General features: G+C 42.3%; 2 protein-coding genes across 2 annotated transcripts in view; both read right to left on the reverse strand.

The window, feature by feature from the left end:
• The window catches only part of MFSD2B (MFSD2 lysolipid transporter B, sphingolipid), a gene marked incomplete at its 3' end in the record, with an annotated part of 40,737 nt that extends 38,509 nt beyond the window's left edge, over positions 1-2,228 (reverse strand). The window contains exon 1 of the mRNA XM_081997863.1: positions 1,102-2,228. Within this exon, the coding sequence (XP_081853989.1) occupies positions 1,102-1,149 (48 nt within the window). The 5' untranslated portion in view covers positions 1,150-2,228. The remainder of the gene's footprint in view (positions 1-1,101) is intronic.
• Positions 2,229-5,124: 2,896 nt separating this feature from the next.
• On the reverse strand, positions 5,125-20,667 carry UBXN2A (UBX domain protein 2A; the record flags this gene model as incomplete). The annotated part of the gene is made up of 6 exons (XM_081998249.1): positions 5,125-5,413; positions 8,262-8,426; positions 13,380-13,520; positions 15,095-15,204; positions 17,072-17,207; positions 20,627-20,667. The coding sequence occupies 6 exons, from the start codon at positions 20,665-20,667 to the stop codon at positions 5,125-5,127; spliced, it is 882 nt and encodes a 293-aa protein (XP_081854375.1).
• Between the last annotated feature and the right edge of the window lie 290 nt (positions 20,668-20,957).

The following is a 20,957-nucleotide window of genomic DNA, read 5'->3' on the forward strand; positions in this document are numbered from 1 at the left end:
TACTGGTAATGTTTCTGTTGTTCTGTGAGTGACCGTACAACTGCCTTTTAAAAGCATGAGTGTGACAGTCACAGGTGGCATCCCAGGTCCCTCATACCAAGTGTCTTGAGGATTGTTTTCAGGTTTCTTAAGAGACGCCAGCTCACCCCTGAGCGGAAGAAACAACAGGAGCCACGCTGGGGTGCAGACACCTGGAAAGGGCACACGAACAAGGCAGAATAGAGTGGTGCTTTCCCAAGATACTCTTCCAGCTGCCAGGAGCGTAGAGCCAAGGGGCTCTGTGAGCCAAAGACGCCGTATCTCTGTTTAAAATATTCACGTTTCTCCCATGAATTCACCCAGATCCTTTCTGAACACAAAAATTCAAGCCAGAACAGGATGTGCCCACAGCGTCCGATGAGCTCCACGGCCTGAACACTCATCATGAAAGGCTTTCTCGGCCTCTCTCTTTTGAAGCTGCCCCTTCCCAGTTTTACCAGATGCCCCCTCAAAGAGACACGGAGCGACGGGGGGTCCTCCCTCACCTCCTGCCTGCCTCTCCACTCCTACTCGGCCAAGCACCGAGGCTGAAGAGGAGGCGTTTCGATACTCTCTCACTCGCACCACTCATCTGAAAGTTGGGAGGCGATGAGGCTTCCCGAGGAGAGTGAATCCCCTCCCTCCCGCCACCGGTGCCCAGTCCCGGGGGGAGCGAGCGCGAAGGAGCTTCGCTCCCGCCGCCGAAGCGGACCGCGAACATCGCGCGGTGCGCTCGAGGGAGGACGCCCGGGCTGCACTGAGCCGCTCGGCCAGAGGGACCGGGGGTGGCGGGCGCGTGCGGGGGCTTGAGAACTGTTTCAGGTACCTCGCTGAGGTGGGCTGCGCCGCGCAAGAAGTACCACAGAAAAACACAGCAGCAGCAAGTTCGGGCTGCCCCAGAGCTCCGAGGGTGCCCCAGAGCCCTTCCCGGTAACCTACTAGCAATGAAAATGGAAAAAAAAAAAAAAACAGCACGCCGGAGCGGGCGCGCGCGGGACCACTCCGCACGCCCGGGACCGTGGGCGAGTGAGGGGCTCCTCAAGCCCCCCCGGCGGCCGCCTTTGCCTCTCCCCAGCCCCTTACCTCCTCCTCCGCCGGGCGCTCCGGGGTGTCCTTCGCAGCCCCCGCCATGGTGAGGCGGACAGCCCACCCCCGCCAGACACCTGCGTGCCCGGGGCGGGGCGGCGGAGGGAAGGAGAGTTGGCTCTCGGGTGGCGTCCTCCCCGCTTCACGCAGCGCCCTGGGGAGGCGAAGGCGCTATCGCTGCGCCCCAGGCTCAGGAGAGAGCATCCCCCGCGAGAGGGGCCCTCTCCCCGCCTCGGGCGAGGGCTGCATCGCAGAGCCCCCTCACTCTCCGTCCCTCCACGCCGCCTTCCCCGTGGAGAGGAGCGGGGCAGCTCCCGGGCCCTCGCTCTTTCCTGGGGGCGCTGCCGCGGGAGCCGTCCGTGAGGCAAACCCGGGCTTTACCGTACTGGACGCCTGCTAGCCAGCCCGGGCGTCCAGCGGAACGCCGCCATAGCGCCCGCCGGGCCGCTCCCCTCAGAGGCACCGCGCGCCCGCTGCTCCCGCCTCGCGCCGCAGTGAAGGTCGGGTGTAAGGCGGTGAAGATTTCTGGGACTGTTGTCACCCGGAGTCTGAAAAAGCCCCAGCTCTATCCTTCTGGAGGTGCACCGTTTTCTGATTTCTATGAACTTGGACAGCAGCGCTGTCTTCTGCCAGCGGGACAGGAGATCACCCGAGAACCGCACCTGACGCGGGGATCACGCTGCAGGAAGAGCTGCTGCCGCTGCCCTCAAAGGCCCTGACACCGTTATTTAAGCAGTACAAGTTCACCACCACCACTGTGTCCGCAGGAAAACGGTCTTGCAAGCATGCTCCAAGCCAGAGTAAAAAAAAAAAAAATTAAAAACTTTTTTAATCAAAAAATTCCTTTGAATTAATTTTTTCAACAGTGAGACAGGCTGAGAGAACAGGGTTTAAACAAACCACCAAGCACATGAGGACTCAGCGATCTGCTCGTCTTGGGAAGATGACTAATCTATACACACAGGGCTTCCTGGCTCAACTGATCAAAGCTCTGCTACTGACAGGGTCACTTGGTGGGTATTGAACAGCCACTGCGAACTACACCATGAAGTACTGATAAGCAAACCCTGCGCAACCTCATTTGACATGAATAACTACAGCAAATTTGCAAAATTCTGAAAGAACAAGGCATTAAAACATTTTCTTAAAAAAAAAGACTTTCAACGCAAACCTGAAACTGTGGCTTCATTAGGCCTTGTTGAAAACTCTCTGAAGCTTTTAGGCTCCAAGGGGTCCCTAAATGCTGAGGCCAGATGTGCTTTAAAACAGAGGTGAACTGCTCAGTCCCTTAGCCCAAATTTCTTCTAAAACCCAAGCTAGGTACAAGGAATGCATGCAACATTCAAATTCAACATTTAGGTTCTTCATTTTCTCTTCACACAACATCCTTGTAACATGTTAAATCTTTGTTACCTGCATTGGCATGTTGCTTCACGAAGGAAAAGAATACAGAAACATTTCCTTCCTTTGTTCTTCTCTAGGCTATTTCAGTTTTGCTGTAAATTATGTTAATGCACAGGCTTTACTCAAAACAGGGAAGGTTTCTGAAGAAACAATGAATAACTGATAGTATTTGTGTGTTTCACAAACTCAAGCATTGATCAAGCTAGTTTTACTGTTGTTTGACCAATGCACAATAGCTGTCTCCAGCGCTGAGCAAGAGATTAGGCTGTCCAGACACTACAGGTAGCTAATCAGTCTTTACAAACTGACCAAAACCAATTAGATTTAGGAGAACCTTGTATTCATTCTAAAGATTTTCTCCAAATTAGGAAATAAATTACCCAGTCACAGTTCCTGGCCTGTGTTTAAAGGCACTTTTTAGTCTAACATGGGATTAGTGCAGTCAGCATCGCTCCTGCCATTTTAAAGATTTGCTCATTTTGTAATTAAGATCATGACACTTTCAAACTGCAAACAGACACTCAAGTACACCAAAGCTGGAGCCAGAAACAGCTGATTTCAGTAAAGCACAAAATATAGCCAGACAGAATCAAGCTATCCAGTCTCTTAAAATACTGGCAGCAGACATGAATCAACGTTGAAATACTAGATACTGCTCCTTTCCAAAAACATGATCTTCTGATAACAAGCAAAATGGATTTACCTGCCTTAAAATCTGACACCCACCCTTCAATTTCCATCAATTTTACACTAATTATTTCTTTGAATGTCTATGTTGCAAATGCAGGAGCAGCCTAACTGCTACTTTGACATTTCACACACCTTTTAGATAAAAACAATCAAGCTTAGAATCAAGCATGTGTGGTTCTCCAATACTTAGTTTTACATTAAGAAAAATTCAAAAGCACTGATTAATAAAATTCACTGTTCAGGAAGCTCTGCAAAACTGAGGGTTGGATCTGTGTCTGTAGGTGACTTGTCTCTTCAATTTTACTAGTGGGTTTGTCTGCACATTTCTTCCTACTACTAGAGATCTGGTACACTTTTCATATAACAGAGGAGTCAACACAAGAGCAAAGAAAATTTAGTTGTATTATTTGCTACATAGACCTGAATGACAGAGTAGCACATCAAGTTTATAGCACTGAGAACACTTAACTGCATAGTTTTTAGAGATTTGCTTTTTGAATACATTGAAAAGATAATTTTTGCAGTTGACTTTCATTTCACTGCCTTCAAACACACCAGGAGACGCTGAAGCAAAACAGTTTTACATCCTCGTGAATGAAGTAAGCGCATCTCTACTTTGAAGTAACACAACTTTTCGATAGAATTCAAGTCACTCCAATTAAGTTGTTTTCTATTTGGAACAAAACCAGGAAATCCTGAACCCATCTTTCATTTAACCATGCAAAAGAAGTACAACCCCAACAAGCATCCATTTGCGTAGGTAGCACAAACTAGATAGCACTCATTGAAGGCCCCAAGATAAATCTTGCCTAGAGACTCTAGTTCCTGTCACAAACCCACATGCTATGTAGCAAACACAGTGCAAAATATTTAGTCTTTATGTTGATTTCTCCTTTAGCAAAATATGGAATAGGTGGCTACAAATTTCATGCCTCAAGTACATGAATAGCAAAATAAAAAATGTGAATGGAAATGGGGCAGAGAGGGGAAGAAACCTCAGTTTTCAAATAAGGATTTTAAACATCTTTGAAACTTGGCCACATGCAATTCATGTTTCAATCACTTGCCAGTTCAGAACAGAGGCAGATATATAGTATAAAATTTACTGTGTCCTTGCAAGCCACTATTCCTGTATGGTAATCTCCAGAAAAATGGAAAGTTGTGTGCGACAAGGCTAAAAGTGGATCTCTACCCTAATGAGCTAGGTAGTTTAACATTACCCTATCTGTAAGACACCTGTAGCAGCACAAGAGAGGCAGAAACCACTTCAACCATTGGTAATAACAATTCCTTCAGAGCTTACTTTGAGGCACTTCATATGCAGTATGCACCAGACTACCTCGTTTCTGTCTTCTCACACATGCACCTACCACCATGTGAAGACCTGATAGAACATTACACTGCAGATCTTGCAATAAAAGTTAAATCCTGAAGATACTGATATTGAAGATTTTCAAGTTAGTTAGGAGTGAGCTTCCCTGCAGCATGTGTTGCCTAAAAGTTACAGTGAGAAGAATGCAAGCTGCAGCAGCTTGCACTGAAATGTAAAGTGAAACCAACCGGTTCAGTTTCACTTTAGTCCAAAAGTGCAAAAATAAATACTATTTTTCCTTAAAAGGTGCTATCAGTAGTAATTAAGTCTCAGAGAACTCTTCCACCTAAATACACTCATTAAAGAACTAAGCAGCTTTCTACCTAAGGAAATTCTAAGGATGACCTGTTGTACAGTTACCTCTGCTATGTTATACAGCCAGGCTCTGACCACCAAATCTAGTTGAAAGTACTTCTATTATCGCAGATGATAGTACAGCACACATTTTACTCTCAGAGCACAGTACGTGAGGATGAGAGTGCATCCAGGTATTGCTGGTTACATTTTTGGTTTTGTCTAGTTCCACCTGTATATAGTTTTTGGCCGGTTAAAAGCTAATTTGATCTAGTACTTTTGATAGCAGATTTTTGCTCGTTCTTGAGCTGTCCATTAGGTGCAGCAGCAGTTTTGTGGTCACTGTCAGGTGTTTTTATCACTAAAAATCTGAAAGGTTCGGTTGTTTTCCGAAGTCTCTGAACAACAACTGCGTTTTGCAACTTTGCTTCCTCTAGTGTGAGTGTCTCGTCTTGCAGCTCTCGAAAGGGCAGTGAAGTAGTCAGTGTGAAGGGAACGCTTTCCTCTGATCCTTGATACTCTGTTATGAAGTCTCTGACATGGCTTATTCTGAGAAGAAAAAAAAAAACTCTGCGTTAGAGCACTCCAACCCCAACACAGACCACATGCACAACACACAGCCATCTCAAGGAAAGAATGAGACACCCACTTCATGTAATAGCTAATGGCATAGAAATGGAGGAATACAGATGGAGTGGTATCCTGAAATGTCTGATCCACTTGGGAGGCAAGGACCAAGGTTTGTATGCTCCAAGAGCAGTCCCAAAGGAAAAAGGAAGAGTATCTTATACAGAACACTCAAATGCTTCACTATGGCTCAGATGGTAGTTACACAAGCTTACCATTTCTTAACCAGCTGGTGGAGCTCTTACCTGAGGCTTCTGTAGCCAAGAACCAGAATAAAGATGCCTCTGGTGTGTGGTACATGCAGCAGAACGATAATAAAGAAAAAGGGCTTGCAGGAATTGTCTGGATAGCTTATGAGTTAACTAGTTCTAAATACTGTCTCCATCTACCAAATGCAGCAGTGCATTCATTACAGAGTCAACCTGCCTGTTAAGATGTGAAGAACCTTGCAACAAGTGAGCAAGACAGAAGTTCTACTGTGGAAGAATCAGGATTGACCAATTTAATTAGAAAATTAAAATGACAGGACACATCTATACCAGTAAAATAAACACAGTACCAATGCCCATTCTCTGATCCTGAGGCCAACTGGCAGAATCCGGCTACTGGCAAATTGTTAAACTCATCCTTCCTCTCCTCCATGCACAGCGTAGCTCACAAGGTTTACTGCCTCCTGGGAAAGGCTCATGACCTGGGTTAACATCTGAACCAAGCCTAGAAATTGTTTGAGAAAGTGCTAGTTGGCTTGGGGGAAAGCCACCCTAACAGTTTAGCAGCACAGATAACCAAATTTTCATGCCTTAGCCATACTACAGGACAGATACAGCTAGCATCCAACTCCTGTGCACACAGGCCTCAGTTAAGAGACCATGCTTGGTCTTACAAGCCTAGAGCCTGAAAAACCTCAAGCAAGAATAAATTTTTGATTGGACGTTTACAGGTGTCTACATGCATTATATCAAAGTTCATTTGGTCCCAAGAGCAACTCAGGTAATTCACTACAAGTTATCTGCTTTAGGATGACCAAATCCCTTTCCAGGCTCCATACCCTGCTCCAGGGTCACATTAACTCAGAAACTGCTCAAGACCTCTGTTCAAGACATAGCTATGTGCGCTATTCCTACAGCACTGCTCTGCTACTTGCTTCACTCGCACCTCTCCTCGATTCTCCGTACTACAGTATTACAATGCTACCTCCGTTTTTGCTCCAGTGCTGTAACTTCAATCTTTCATCAGTAATCAAGTCACATCTAAAGTACTAGTTACTCTGGTACATATACATTCTATCTGCACAAGGGTAAAAGTAATCAGTTTACCCAGGCACTGCAATATATATGCTACAGATTATTTACCTATAGTTTGATTAACAAATAATTGACTGTGTGCTCCTTCGCCACTGAAAGGAGTGCTATACATGCAACCATAATGCTTAAGGATCTGTACTCTAAAAGGATTTTCCCCTATTTCTTATTAGGTCATACACACTTACTGTGTACAGCACAAACATGCTGGTCTTGTGGCAAGAGGATTCATCATGATAGAATATTTATTGCGACCTACTTCAAAAAGAGCTTCGCATCAGTAAGACTGTTGTTCTGCTTACCTCATTTTTTTTTCCCCTCCAAAAGCACTTAGCAGCTGTTCAAACTGCTATTTACCATGAAGACAAAATCTTCTAAATATACTTAAATGTGTAAAACCTGCAATGATTAGGATATTGTATATATTGTAATACTACAATTAAGTGTTTATAATTAAAGTATCAATTGACCCTTCAGCAGTACATCACAGCAGTATTTCAGTTTATAACTCAGGCTACTAACAGTAATAAATTAGTACAAGTTAAAGAAAAAGTTAGTCATTAGCCTTCAACTGCTGATCTTTTCTTCTGACCAGCCACAAAGACATACTCAGTTTAACCTGACAGCAGCCTGGGTTGTGTTAAATCTATGATCACTTTAAATTGCTTCACAATGACAGGCAACATACCCTTTCCATATGATATGACTGTATAGTACTGGGGTAATTTCTCAAATTACAAATTTGGAAAAGGTCTCTAAAAGAAGTAGTTCTACAATTTAAAACAGTTAATCCTACTTTCTCAAAGCTCCTGCATACATAATGCTGTGCTGACACCTTCTGATGTTATCCTCATTTATAAGCCTCTTTGGGAACTGGAAATTTTACTAATTAAGGATTAAACAGATTGGATGCATTTTATTCTGTCCATGCTGACAGGACAGACATGCAGGTGATGAACATCCCCTGCCTAGCACACTGACTGGCCCTCCCTGGAGGTTCCTCTGGCTCAACTCTAAGTCACATCCTCCAGCTCCCAGCTGCGGTGCAGTCTATACCCAATGACTAGCAAGTTTTTTTACTCAGCAATTTGCTCCAGATGTAGTCATTTCATGAGAGATCTATCATCTTAAAAGCTGTTTCCTCCAGTAAAGAGCAATAGATACACTTTAACATCCACGAACCTACAAAAGAACTCCTACAGTTTCCTCAGATTGTCATGTATGCTCAGTTATGTGCTGACTATTAACATCAGTTCACATTCCTCTTATGCTCCTCTCCTGTCAGCTAAAAGATGATCGATTTCTCAAAAAATTTGAAAGCAGGTATTCTAGATACAGCTGAACAGCAGTCCAGTGTTAACTGAACTAAGGAGGTAGATTATTCACAGAAATTAGGGACTTACGTGTACAGGCATAGGACAAATAGTTCAGATGCAAATACATATAACAATGCTGAAGTAAAATCTTACCTGTGTGAAACATTGAATTTCTGAATTATTCTTTCCCCATCAGCTAACCAGATCTGGATGTTAGTGATAGGCTCCAAATCATTTAAGGGTACTAAAGGCAGGCATCTTTTGTTGTCAGCTCCTTGATGATCATCTCTTAGTTTAGAGATTATCCTTGGAGTAGCACTGAAAAGAAAAGCCATATGAGGTTATGCCTTCTGTGTACGTTTGTAAGCTTGAACCTCCCTCCAGACCTTTGCTTCTGGAGCTCTCTGCCCAGGGTGCATTGATAATTTTTTTTTTTACCAAATAGAGGAATATTGACACAAATGTCAGCTTATTTTTTTTAACCATATGCCAATACTTTCTCTTGAAGGCTTCAACATGCTAAAGAATTTCAGTTTGCTCATTTTAAACATTTTTACAAGATGGAAGGGAATTTAAATATCAAGGGATTAAATACAAATACACAAGAGATGAAACAGTCTGAAGATTCTTCGTGCATTTTTTGTACTCTAATCACACAGGTGAAACTTAAGTATTGAATTTGCATACTTAATGTTAATTTTCACCATAATGTGATTACAGTAATTCAATTTAACTCAATGTTGTTAGCCTTGATTTAGACCCCAGCGTCACCTATTTCTGCTTAGAAGCATTACTCATTTGTCAGAGGAATTGACTTAATGTGAAAATCCAGGCTGATACACACAGCACTTGAATTTTGGTTTTTTCTAAGACACTTTCAACAGCTGACCCTATCATAAAGGCAAAGATCCATAACATGACTTGATAGAATTGAGGGACCTCAGTCCAAGTGTGTGGTCTTAAAAAAAAAAATTACTGGCAAAAATTTTGATTCTGAAGAAATATCTAGAGCTTAGTGCTTCTTTCAGGACTAAGTTTCTTCAGCATGTACTGTTTAAGTCATGATAAGGCCTGATCCAACAGGCACATCCTCAGCCCATGTGAGTATAACCAGATGTTTGCTTGCAGAACAATAGCAGTGATTTAAGGAGTTACCATTTCTTCTCTGAGCACAGCTGTGGTCACTGAGTACATGAACACTTCATGGTGGTTTGCTGAAAAGCTTTCTCTTGGCACAGAAAACCGATGAGTTACCTTTTGAGAGAGAAGTCGGTAACCAATGGCCATAGAATAACAGTCTTGACAATACTACCCCTGCTTCACGGACAAACCTCATCCTTACATCCTTATGTTCTTGTATGTGTGTTAGTTTAATCGTAAAGCAGAAAAGTCACAGCTAATTTATTATTAAAACAAAGATAGATAATTATTTAATATATCCAGGCTAATACAGTTAGAGTCCTGTGCTCAAGTCCTTCTCAGCCTGAGGTATTTCAAAAACTCTTATCACCCACTGCCTAGTTAAGTGCCGTAACTTCTAGCCTATCAGCCAGTAGAAGCACTTTTTATTTCTTCCCTTGAAACTCTGCAAAAAGAATGTGAATCAAGGAATCTCATTCCCAAGTGAGTGCTAAGAGATGTTCACTGCAATTGGAGACAGATGAGAGGCACAGAATTGACTGTTTTGCATTACACAGAAATCAGCTGGGGCACACAAACTTGGCACCAATGGATTCCAAGAGGCACATTTGTAAAGCATCCTGGTACTCCAAGTTCAGGTGACTTACTGTCACCCACCTGCCTCTACTCACTTACTTATCTCACACCCAGCTTCTGTTCATGTTTGACCTCAATACAAAATAAACCCTAACTGCCCTCCAGATCTGGAAACACAAAAGCTTGAGCACCAGCAAGATTATGTTAAACAGTCCCAGGAGCAGACCTAAAAAAGTCCAAGTCATACTTCAGTCCAGGAATGATCAGCTTTCACTGTCTACTTGATCACTGGGGTTTGGTTCCAGGTTCAGACAGTGAAGTATAAGCACTTCTGTGTGAGCTAGCTGTCTCCAGTACAACAGAGGCTGGAGAAGTAGTCAGTTGTGCAGCTGCCGGGCATCTGGTTTAGCCTGGGCTGAACTACATTTTAGCCCATCAGTCACAGCTGTAGTTCAGACAACTGTCTCAAATGGATACAGATTTTGGTGTCATTCTCAAACCGACTTCCCTGACAATCACATCTCAGAATCTGTGGTAGGCACTGGAGATGACTCTTTCAATAGCAAGTATGTGTGAAACTGAAGCCAACACGTTAAGCTAACCTGCAAGTGAAAGTTAGAAGATTTATATTCACTGAGGTTTAAAGCATTTTTATACTTAATAACTTTGCTCTTGTATAACTGACAGATAAAGCCATCTAGTGGTGGGAGCTTTGACTAAGGCCAGAAACCAAGAATCTAAGTCTCTTATTAGCCTGAGATCAGAATCACAGATCAAAACATTATCACCCCTTTTAAAGGCTTATTTCTTTTATAAGATTATAAAAAGAAGATGTAGACTAAAGATCGAAGAGACAAAAGAGCCTCCTGTCAATTTTCTGGAAAAAAAAAAGCCCAAGAGTTAGGTATTGTTCCTTACCCTGACTAATGGTTAAGCAGCTTGACACACAATGTTTTACCCTAATGAGGTTATAGAGCAAGCCTGCTTTGTTACAAGGGATTTCAGTCAATAGTTTGATTAACGCGCTTCTGAGGCAGTCTTTCAAATGCATTGATAAGCTTAACAGAAAAGCACGGTTGCAAATCTTGTTATAGTCTCAAACTATTAAGTGCAGCTGAGCAGTGGTAGATAAAACAGAATATACCCATTAGTTATATAGGTTCATAAGGTATATTGGAAAAGTCTGATAAGCCTCATTTGTTTCTCCTGTAAAACAAAAAGGGAGAGCAAACTCATCTGAGTTATATCAAAAAACATGTAATTTCTATTTCCTCCATCAAAAGTTTTAAATGAGCCAGTAAACAGACCAATTCGTAATGGTTCATCCACCACATACCCCGTGCATCTGGGACTATAGACTTAAAAATTATTTATTTGCTAAGTAGAAGTTTAGCTAGGTCACAAGCTGAAGTAAACTGTTCAGTCATTTGCTCCTCTCATTTCTGATTAAGCACACAAATGCAACTGTGGAAAGGGAGCTCTACAGTCTAAAACTTGTTACAAGTCTCAGCATTACTATTTCCCCACAAAGCTTTTCTACTGAAAGAGTAGCATATGCGTGCAATGGACATTTATTAACATCAGGAAGTGAGCAGTTTATGGAATAAGAGCACTTAGAGCTCATGTTTCCAATATCAGCAAAAATATTTACTCATCTTTAAAGAAAATGCTCCAATAGCATAGCACTGACTGAACAGACTAGCAGCGTAGAAAAAAAAAAAGGCATTTTATCCAGGCCATATAGAATAAAAAAAAGCTGAGCAAGTTGTAGGATGTCTCAGTGTACAAGACCAGTTAACTGAAATTCACAGAATAGCGTGTTTTCAGAACCTAACTCACCTATTGGGAAGTAAGATCATTACTTGCTGTAGGCATGACAGAGCACGACAAGCAACTGAACAACCTATCATTTAGCAGTGGTTAGCAGCAAAGACCCAGCACACTGAAGATCTTTTTGGTTTTGCAATATGCAGGTCTACTTGCAGATAAAATATGGTTAAGTTCTTGACCCTCGTTTGCTCAGGATTTCAGTGCTACCAAAAGCAAGTCTTGCACCATCTCATCCATCTCTCAAGGGAAGATTTTCCCTATTGACTGTATCTACTCAAGCATGTAGCAATGAATGGACTGTGCTATACAGAAACAGACGAAACTGATAAAAGATACTTGCTTCTCTGAGGCTGCCTGGAACCACTCATCCTTTACCATTATCAGTCTCCTACTCTGCACATTATTATCTTCTTCCTCTGCCTCATCCATTTCTAGCCAGGTCATGCTTTCCCTCAGCACAAGCACTGGGCCTTAGCAGCAAGCCCTTTCCACTTGATCACAAGCAGCTGTTCACCTAAGGTTTCACCCATCTACTAACACCAGTCAGCAGATCACTAAGCAGTCTCACCTGTGAAGGCTTCCTGCAGGCTCCTGGTCACTGAATAGGTTCTGTTTCCTCGGCTGAAGTCTGCTTTTATAGGCACATAAGTCTTACACAACAGGAATATGTGAAGCAGACAGTTTGGAAGGAGTAAGCAAAAGTCACAGGGATCAAGCATGTGAACTCTTGGCCTGCCCATCTACAACAGCCTTCCAAAATACAGTACTGTTTGGTTATAAATCAAGTCCAGTTTTAGCATTGGCATTAGTGGCTGACCCTCCCCAACCACAAGGTAAAGGAAAGAAGATCACTGTAACATGCTAAAATGTCTTACTGCAATAAATGTGTGATTAAATACTGAATAATCTTAAGAGAATGCAAAATAACCTCTCACTTCTTCAGTTCCCTTTATGGCATTGTCATACTCCCCTCCTCTCACACAAAGTGTTGTACATAAAGCTCTAAGAGAGATTCTTTTCTCTTAAATCACAGAATAGAAGAGTGACAGCCTTTCAGCTAGAAACAGTTCTGTGAATATTGAGACCTTCAGCAAAGAAAGCCAACAGCATCCTGGCTGTATTAACAGGAACACAGCCAGTAGATTGTGGGAGCCAATTATCCCCCATGCAGCACTCATGAGACACACCTAAATACTGCATTCAGTTTTGGTACCCAAAAATAAAAGAAAGATGTCAACAAACCGAAGTGAGTTCCACAGAGGGCCACCATGATGGCCACAGGCTAGAGCATTCGCCCTGTGAGGAGAGGATGGAGGAGATGGGCTTGTTCACGCTGTGGAAGAGATGGTGTTGGGCTGGGGGATACACACCTAACAGCAGCCTGTCAGGGTCTCCGGGAGGTCATTAGAAGGAGGGAGCCAGGCTCTTCATGGTGGACATAAATTGAAACAAGAGACATTTGGGCTGGATATAAGGAAACATTTCTTGCCCATGAGAACAGTCCAGCACTGAAGCAGGCTGCACAGCTTCCACTCTTGCAGGATTTCAAAGCCCAACTGGATAAAGGCCTAAGCAACCTCACCTGTCACCACAGCTGAAGCTGCTTTGAGCAGGAGCCTGGATTAGGGAACTCCATAGATATTGTCTAACCTGAATTATGACATCCTTTACCACAGGTATAGTTTCCTTCAGCTACTCAATCACAGATCATGTCAGACTACTCACCTTCCTAATCTGTAACCGTGTCCAGAAAAGGGATGAAATATTGGCTTTTTTGATGACAAATATACTTTATCTTTTTGATCTTCCACTTTCACGTCTACCTCCTCCTTATCAAAAACTTTTCGTAGCTCAAGAGGTAGTTCCCTTACGAAAAAAAAAAAAAGTCAGAAAAAGAACTACTATACTGTTTTCAGTATACAAAATAGATGATTAATACCTGTTCTATGTTTATTTTGTCAAGGATGATGCTTTTTAAAATAAAAAATCAAAAGTATTTACTAAGACTTACATGAAGTGCATGACATACAACCAACTTCAAGTTCCTGAACTGCAAATACTTTTATTGTTCATTTTCTAGTTAAAAGACATCATCATGCAAGTTGTTGAATGATGTTCAAATTTTCTCGGCAGTTACCACTCCAAAGCACATGATGTGTAGGAAGTTCAGTATTGCCATACATTGCTCCATTATTTCATCCCCATAGTAAAACAAAAAAATAATTGGCTTTTAAAGAGAAAGAACTGTGTTTAGACACAAGGTGTTTAATTACAAATAAATACAAATCTCAGCTTTTAAAAATCAGATCATTGCTAATAGCTACGCTCTTTAATGCAGTAACATCACCTCGATAATGCTTTATTTGCATTAAGCAGAACAGAACAATCCCTTTGTCTATGAGCTCTGATGTAGCTACTACATTTTCGGGTGGTGGGGCTCAGCTGGCACAGGGGCTGTACTAAGTGCTCCTCTACCATCAACGATTATGCAGAAACCATCTTGTAATTAGCATCCTCACCAGCAAACAGTGGAAGAAAGGTGGCAAACTTTTGATGCATGCACACAAAGAAAGCAAAACACTTGAAACAATGCCGTTAATTGCTATCACAATTAATACAAGTGACAGCCATAGAGGAGAAATATAGTGTAAGATTAGTATTTTTGATGGGCTAGTAAAGTATGGAAAAGAGAAAAATATAAAGGCTTAATAATTTCATATATTTGAAAAGAAGCTATTAAATTATATTCTGTGTAAAATTATATCCTCATATCTGTTTGGGGTGAGGAAATAGACTACAAATTAAAGGCTCAAAATTACACTGGTTTGTATGGTCAACCTGTTTTTTTAAAGCAATGCTGCAAAGACTAACAGAAATCATGATAGCATGCTAATTTTTAACAGGGAGATAAAAGTAAGATTTCTATAGACACACCAGATGACTGAAATACGAAGTTTGTACTAGAAAAAAATGACTGAAATTTAAGACTGCTCAGAGCTTCTTGATCTTACAGGGAGGAACTGTTCCCATTTAAGACTTCTCATCAATAAAAAGAAAACAAAGACCATAAAAACAGAAATGCTCAACCACTCATGCACTGAATTCATTAGTCAAAGTACCATTTGAGTAGTAGCTCTTACTGGACACTCTTCGACTTTTTTTTTTTTTTCCATTCTGCACCTGTTGTGCCCCCTACCAACACTCGCTTTCATCTATTTCATCAGCAACGGTAAGACTACTGCAACTGAAATCTGTATTAAACCTTTTGATGTTACAACAGCCATCAATGCTGAGGGAACTGAGACAGGCAGTGGCCTATGCTCCTACAGGGCTACTGCAGTGCAGCAAAGCCAAGAAGCTATGTTAAAAATTTAGAGCATAAGCTAAGTGCTATCCAATCACATTAACTCAGGTTGATTAAGAACACAAAATTCACTTACCCTTTTTTAATGGAGTCCAAGAACTGCTGGTTTGTAACATCAGTGTAGTTCCTAAGTTCACCGTCATTTACTGTAAACCCGTTTTTCCAAAGTTTAATGATTACATCAACCTATAAAGTATGAACAATTCTCATTATAACACTGATGTAAAAACAGCTTGGTATACCCACAGAACTCTATGATTTTAAATCATCCACTGCATGGACTAAAAATAGTGAGAGAAGGCTCACTATAATCTGTTTCATCCCTGTGCCAACAGGCAGAGCAACTGCAAGGGGTGGCATTTCTGAGTACCTTGTGTCAATCAGGATTAGAAATAAACCTTCCTCCAGTCATTTTGCTTTCCTAGGTCAAGAACACTCCTTTTCAAGCCAGCAGAAAAAAAAAAACACCACCAAAAAACCCCAAAACCAACCAAACAAAAAAAAAAAGAAAAACAAAAAAAGAGGTGGACTATCCCAGCCAGCTGCAACTCTTTGATTGCTAAGATTGAAAGAGCTAATTTGAGAGCACACATGCCTGGTGTCAGAACACCACCTACCAGAATAGTCCAGCTGGGGATTTATTAGTGTAAAGCCTGACCGTTCAGGAGGACTTTCTGAAAGTAAGGCATCGAGATAATCCATGCAGAAGCCTTTCATTCAGGAAATGCAGCAACTATCAGAAAATTTACTTTCAGACAGGTATACCTTTATGTTACCCTGGAATTCCTGGCTATCTTCAAAACCTTGGTGTTAGGGGAATGAAAAAAAAAAAATTTCTCAGTAATTCATTAACTTTGCCAGAGAACATCCACTATTTCAACTTGTAGCCTTCACACTGTTCACTGAAATCTCTCCAACTTTAACGTGGATAGATTTGGGAGTGCATTTTCATATTTATGCATCATGCCACTTAAGGCAGCATCTGGTCATCCAGATCTGATCCCTGAAATAATGTCGTCTTGACAGATACTTGGCCACATTTGAGGTATACGAAGCGCATACAAATACAGAACTCACCTCAGCTGGAACCTAAGTTTGAACTAGGCTTGACAGTACTTAAGAGTTTGCCTTTTTCTTTTTTTGCACAGTTTGACTTGTTAGAAGATAACTGCTCCATAAATACACATCATGTGCAAGCTGCTGAATAAAATTCTTTCTTGTTCAGCTGGCTAATCTGCCAAAAAGGTACAGAGCACTCAGCAAGATTAGATTCCTTTAAAAAGCCTTGTGTCTCATGGCACCAATGCATATGGAAGGAGTTCGCATCATGGGAAAGTTCTTCTACAGTGAACCAGCGTGCAAGTTTAATACGGACTAATTATTCCACACCAACTTCCCATTTAGACATTGATACAAGTACTGCTGTGGAACACCGTTTCAGAACTGCAGTTTAAGGTACTGCTCCTGATGCTCCTTTTCTCCCAGGCTCAGCTGGGGATCCATCAATGAAGTTTCAAGCAGTGCCCCACTCCAAATTTCTCCTTGACTTCTTTGGTCTACATGGCCTTTTCTGTGGCCCCTTCCCAGTGTTTGGAGAGGAACAGAAAAATACGGAAAGGACAGGATCACTGAGATACAAACCCATACCAAACATCCCACTACTACCACAATTATACAAATGAAAAAAGAATTGGGCTATGCCTCTGCATAAGAAGCCTGCAACTCTTAAAAACCTTATGTCATAGTAGTTGTCATTCCTTGCACTTCACGATCAGCTCACTCCTCTTACTAATAAAGCAGAAGTGCATTAGCCAACATCAGTGTAAGTCCTAGAACAGCACTAAAAACACTCTAAAATAGTAAGAGCCAAAAGCACAGAAGCATAGGCCTCGATGACTAAGAGATGGGAGACTGTTCCTACTGCTGTCTGAATTCTGTGTACATTTATTTATGGACGTACTGGATAAGACTGTTGGACTTCTTCCATTTGTTTTCCAGAGTACTCCTGGAGTACTATTATGTTAAATGTGAGTATTTTTTCTTCACCTCCTACCTGGTTCTTGACTGTAGTTGGGGGCATACATATAGCACCAATCTTCTGAGCTTCTTCAAAAAGGTTATCTACAAAGTAGTCACAGTTTTGCTCTGTACCATTTAAAATCTGATCACCAGTTCCCGATTCACAAATCCTGCAGAACAAAGACATAAGTAAGAATGATACCTCAGACAACACATTAGAAGACAAGCAGTTACCCTAGACGTTCAGTACTAAGAGATGTAAACGGCACACTCCCCTGCACCTAGCTTACCTCGTTCTTACAAAACATCAGGTCAACTTTGTGTTATGCCTTTTCTAGAAACTTCTTATGAATCTCTAACTGCTTCTATTTGCACTTCAGAAGCACAAGCTAAAGAATGACAATAGAAGGGAATGACAAAAGAAAAGGAACATTTTTAAAAAGGGTCAAAAGCAGGACCCTGGGAATGACTGACCTGTCAGCCTCACCTCTGTGCCTGGGAAGATCATGGAGCAGATCCTCCTAGAAGCTGTACTAAGGCACATGGAGTGCAGGGAGGTGATTCAGGACAGCCAGCATGGATTCACCAAAGGGCAAGCCTTGCCTCAACAACCTTGTGGCCTTCTATGGAGTCACCTCATCAGTAGACAAGGGAAAAGCTACCAATGCTGTCTATCTGGATTTCTGTAACGCCTCTGACATGGTCCCCCACAACATCCTTCTCTCTCAATTGGAGAGATAATGATTTGATGGGTGGACTGTTAGGTAGATGAGGAATTGGCTGGATGGTCACATCCAGAGGGTCAACGGCTCAATGTCCAGGTGGAGGATGGTGACAAGCAGTGGCCCTCAGGGGTCTGTATTGGGACCCCTTTAATATAGACTTTATAGTACTCTTTAGTATCTTCATCAATGACAGAGACAGTGGGATCAAGTGCACCCTCAGCAAGTCTGCAGATGACACCTGGCTGAGTGGTGCAGTTGACACGCCTGAGGCATGGGATGCCACCCAGAGGGACCTGGACGAGCTTGAGGAATGGGCCCATATGAACCTCATGAGATTCAACAAGGCCAATTGCAGAGTCCTGCACCTGGGTTGGGGCAACCCCCAGTATCAATACAGGCTGGGGGATGAAGGGATGGAGAGCAGCCCTGCCAAGAGGGACTTGGGGGTAATGGCGGATGAAAAGCTGGACATGAGCTGGCAATGTGCGCTCGTAGCCCAGAAGGCCAACCGTATCCTGCGCTGCATCCAAAGCAGTGTGGCCAGCAGGTTGAGGGAGGTGATTCTGCCCCTCTACTCTGCTCTGGTGACAACCCCCCCTGCAGTGCTGCGTCCAGCTCTGGAGCCCTCAGCACAGGAAAGACATGGACCTGATGGAGCAGGTCCAGAGGAGGGCCACAAAAATGATCCGAGGGATGAAACACCTCTCCTGTGAGTACAGGCTGAGAGAGTTGGGTTTGTTCAGCCTGGAGAAGAGGAGGCTCCAGGGAGACCTTACTGCAGCCTTCCAGTACTTCAAAGGGGCTTGTAAGAAAGATGAGGACAGACTTTTTAGCAGGGTGTCCTGGTTTCAGCCAGGATAGAACTGGTTTTCCTCACAGAAGCTAGTGTGAGACTGTGTTTTGGATTTGGGATGAGGAACTGTTGATAATGTGCTGATGTTTTGGGTTGTTGCTGAGCCGTCAAGGACAGTCCAGCTTCTTGTGCTGGGCTGCCAGCGAGCAGGCTGGGGGTGCACGGGGAGCTGGGAGGGGACACAGCCGGGACAGCTGACCCAGACTGGCCAAAGAGATATTCCCTACCATACGACGTCATGCCCAGTACATAAACTGGAGTTGGCCGGGGGGGCGGAAATCGCTGCTCGGGGACGGGCTGTCGATCACGGGGTGATGAGCAATTTCTGTATTGGGCATCACTTGTTCTTATACATTCCTTTGTTGGTATTATCATTATTGTTCCCTTCTTTCTTTCTGTCCTATTAAACCGTGTTTATCTCAACCCACGAGGTTTTTCCTAATTCTCTCCCCCATCCCACTGTGGGAGGGAGAGTGAGCGAGCGGCTGCGTGGTGCTTAGTTGCCGGCTGGGGCTAAACCACGACACAGGGCCTGTTGCGATAGGACAAGGGGAAATGGTTTTAAACTTAAAGAGGGCAGATTTAGACTAGACGGAAGGAAGAACTTTTTCACAAGGAGGGTGGTGAAACATTGGCACAGGTTGCCCAGAGAGGTGGTAGATGCCCCATCCCTGGAAGCATTCCAGGTCAGGTTGGACGGGACTCTGAGCAACGTGATCTAGTTGAAGATGTCCCTGCTCATTGCAGGGGGCTTGGACCAGATTACCTTTAAAGGTGTCTCCCAACGTGAAGTGTTCTATGATTCTAAGGTGAATTCATCTACACAGAAGCTTCTAAGCTTGGTATCAGAACAAGGAATGCAAGTTGGATGATTCATACTTCTAATTCAGACCATCAAAATTTAACCGCACACCAATGAAAGGCCTTCCTTAAAGCATTTCCATGACATAGGCTTGGGTGACTTCCTTGGCCATAAGTTTTAAAAACAACATACAATAAAATTGCTCTAGGATTTACTACCTCACCTGCACTTGAACCTCCTCATTCCAGCACCATCACAGAACCACCGTTACTATCTTTGAAAGTACGTTAAGAGAAACACAAGTGACTCAACACCACTTGAGCACACTGAAGAAATACAATAGAAAATTTCAATACTGTAGAGACTGCCAGAATATTAAAAAGCATGCATGAAGCACATCTTTTTATAGAACATTTTATATGTGACAGCTGTTTCTGTTAGATTTTCACCAATCAAAATGCAGAAATATGCAACCTTAATGAATGATTATCCTTCAGTTTAGGTTCTTTGCATAGTAAGAGGATTATGCAGCTTTTGGTAAACATTGCAGGAGTTATTCCTACTGGAGATTCAGAAAAGTCTATTTTAAGCAGTTCAGAAAAAAATACCCCAGCTCTTGAAAAATATCCAGTTTTACATGAAACTCTGCATTGAATTCAAGAGCAGGAATGCTTACTTGAATGGTAATTAGATACATTTGCATAAAAAGGAATTGTTTGCAGTGTGTCTGTGCAACACTAAGAATTCCTACAGATTAACATCTTTAAACAAAAGAAAAACTCAACAAAATTAAAGAAGAAATTTCACAAGTATGCTGTCCTCATTTTAGTTTTCTAATAGAACAAAAGAAACTTGAAGCGTTAATCTAGGTATTCACTGTACTTTACCTCAGAAACATAACTGGAAAACCAGGCACCTCCATACCAAATGTAGAGGTGTGCAGTGAGTTAGCAATTTGTAAGGCTGCCTTTCTATTTTAAGTACAAATATTTATGCAGCTTCTTGCATCTTGTAAACACTCCCTGTACGTGAAAAATCTTTTAGCAAAACAACATAGTTTTCTGGAAAACTTCAGTATATGTGCAGCAGGTGGACACAGCAAACAAAATTTAAAATTTAAAATTTAACATAAAGTTTGAAATGTCACAACAGGACACAGAAACAGCAATAGGAAAGGAAGAGGAAAAAGAGAGGGGAACTGGCACCTACCATTGTTTCTTCACAGTTTTGATATTGTCCATGTCTTTCATTCTGGTGCTTCTCCTAATTATGAAAATAAGGTGGTTAAAAAAACCCAAACCAATCAGACAAAATGCCCAGCACACTTCGCCTCCATTTGAAGTTGAAACACTCTTTACAGTTTTTCCTGTGTTGATAGTGCATTTAACCAGAAATCTCAACCTCCCCCCCACCAAGTCTCCAGATGGTCCTCTCTATTCCTGCAGTTTCTAGCTTAATGACACATGAACCATACATCGGTTTCAGACATTCAAAAGGAAGATTACTTTTTCAGAAAGGTACAAAATAAATTCCACAGTAA

The sequence above is a fragment of the Phaethon aethereus genome (assembly GCF_964289735.1).
Source record: "Phaethon aethereus genome assembly, chromosome: 3".
Taxonomy (NCBI): Eukaryota; Metazoa; Chordata; class Aves; order Phaethontiformes; family Phaethontidae; genus Phaethon; species Phaethon aethereus.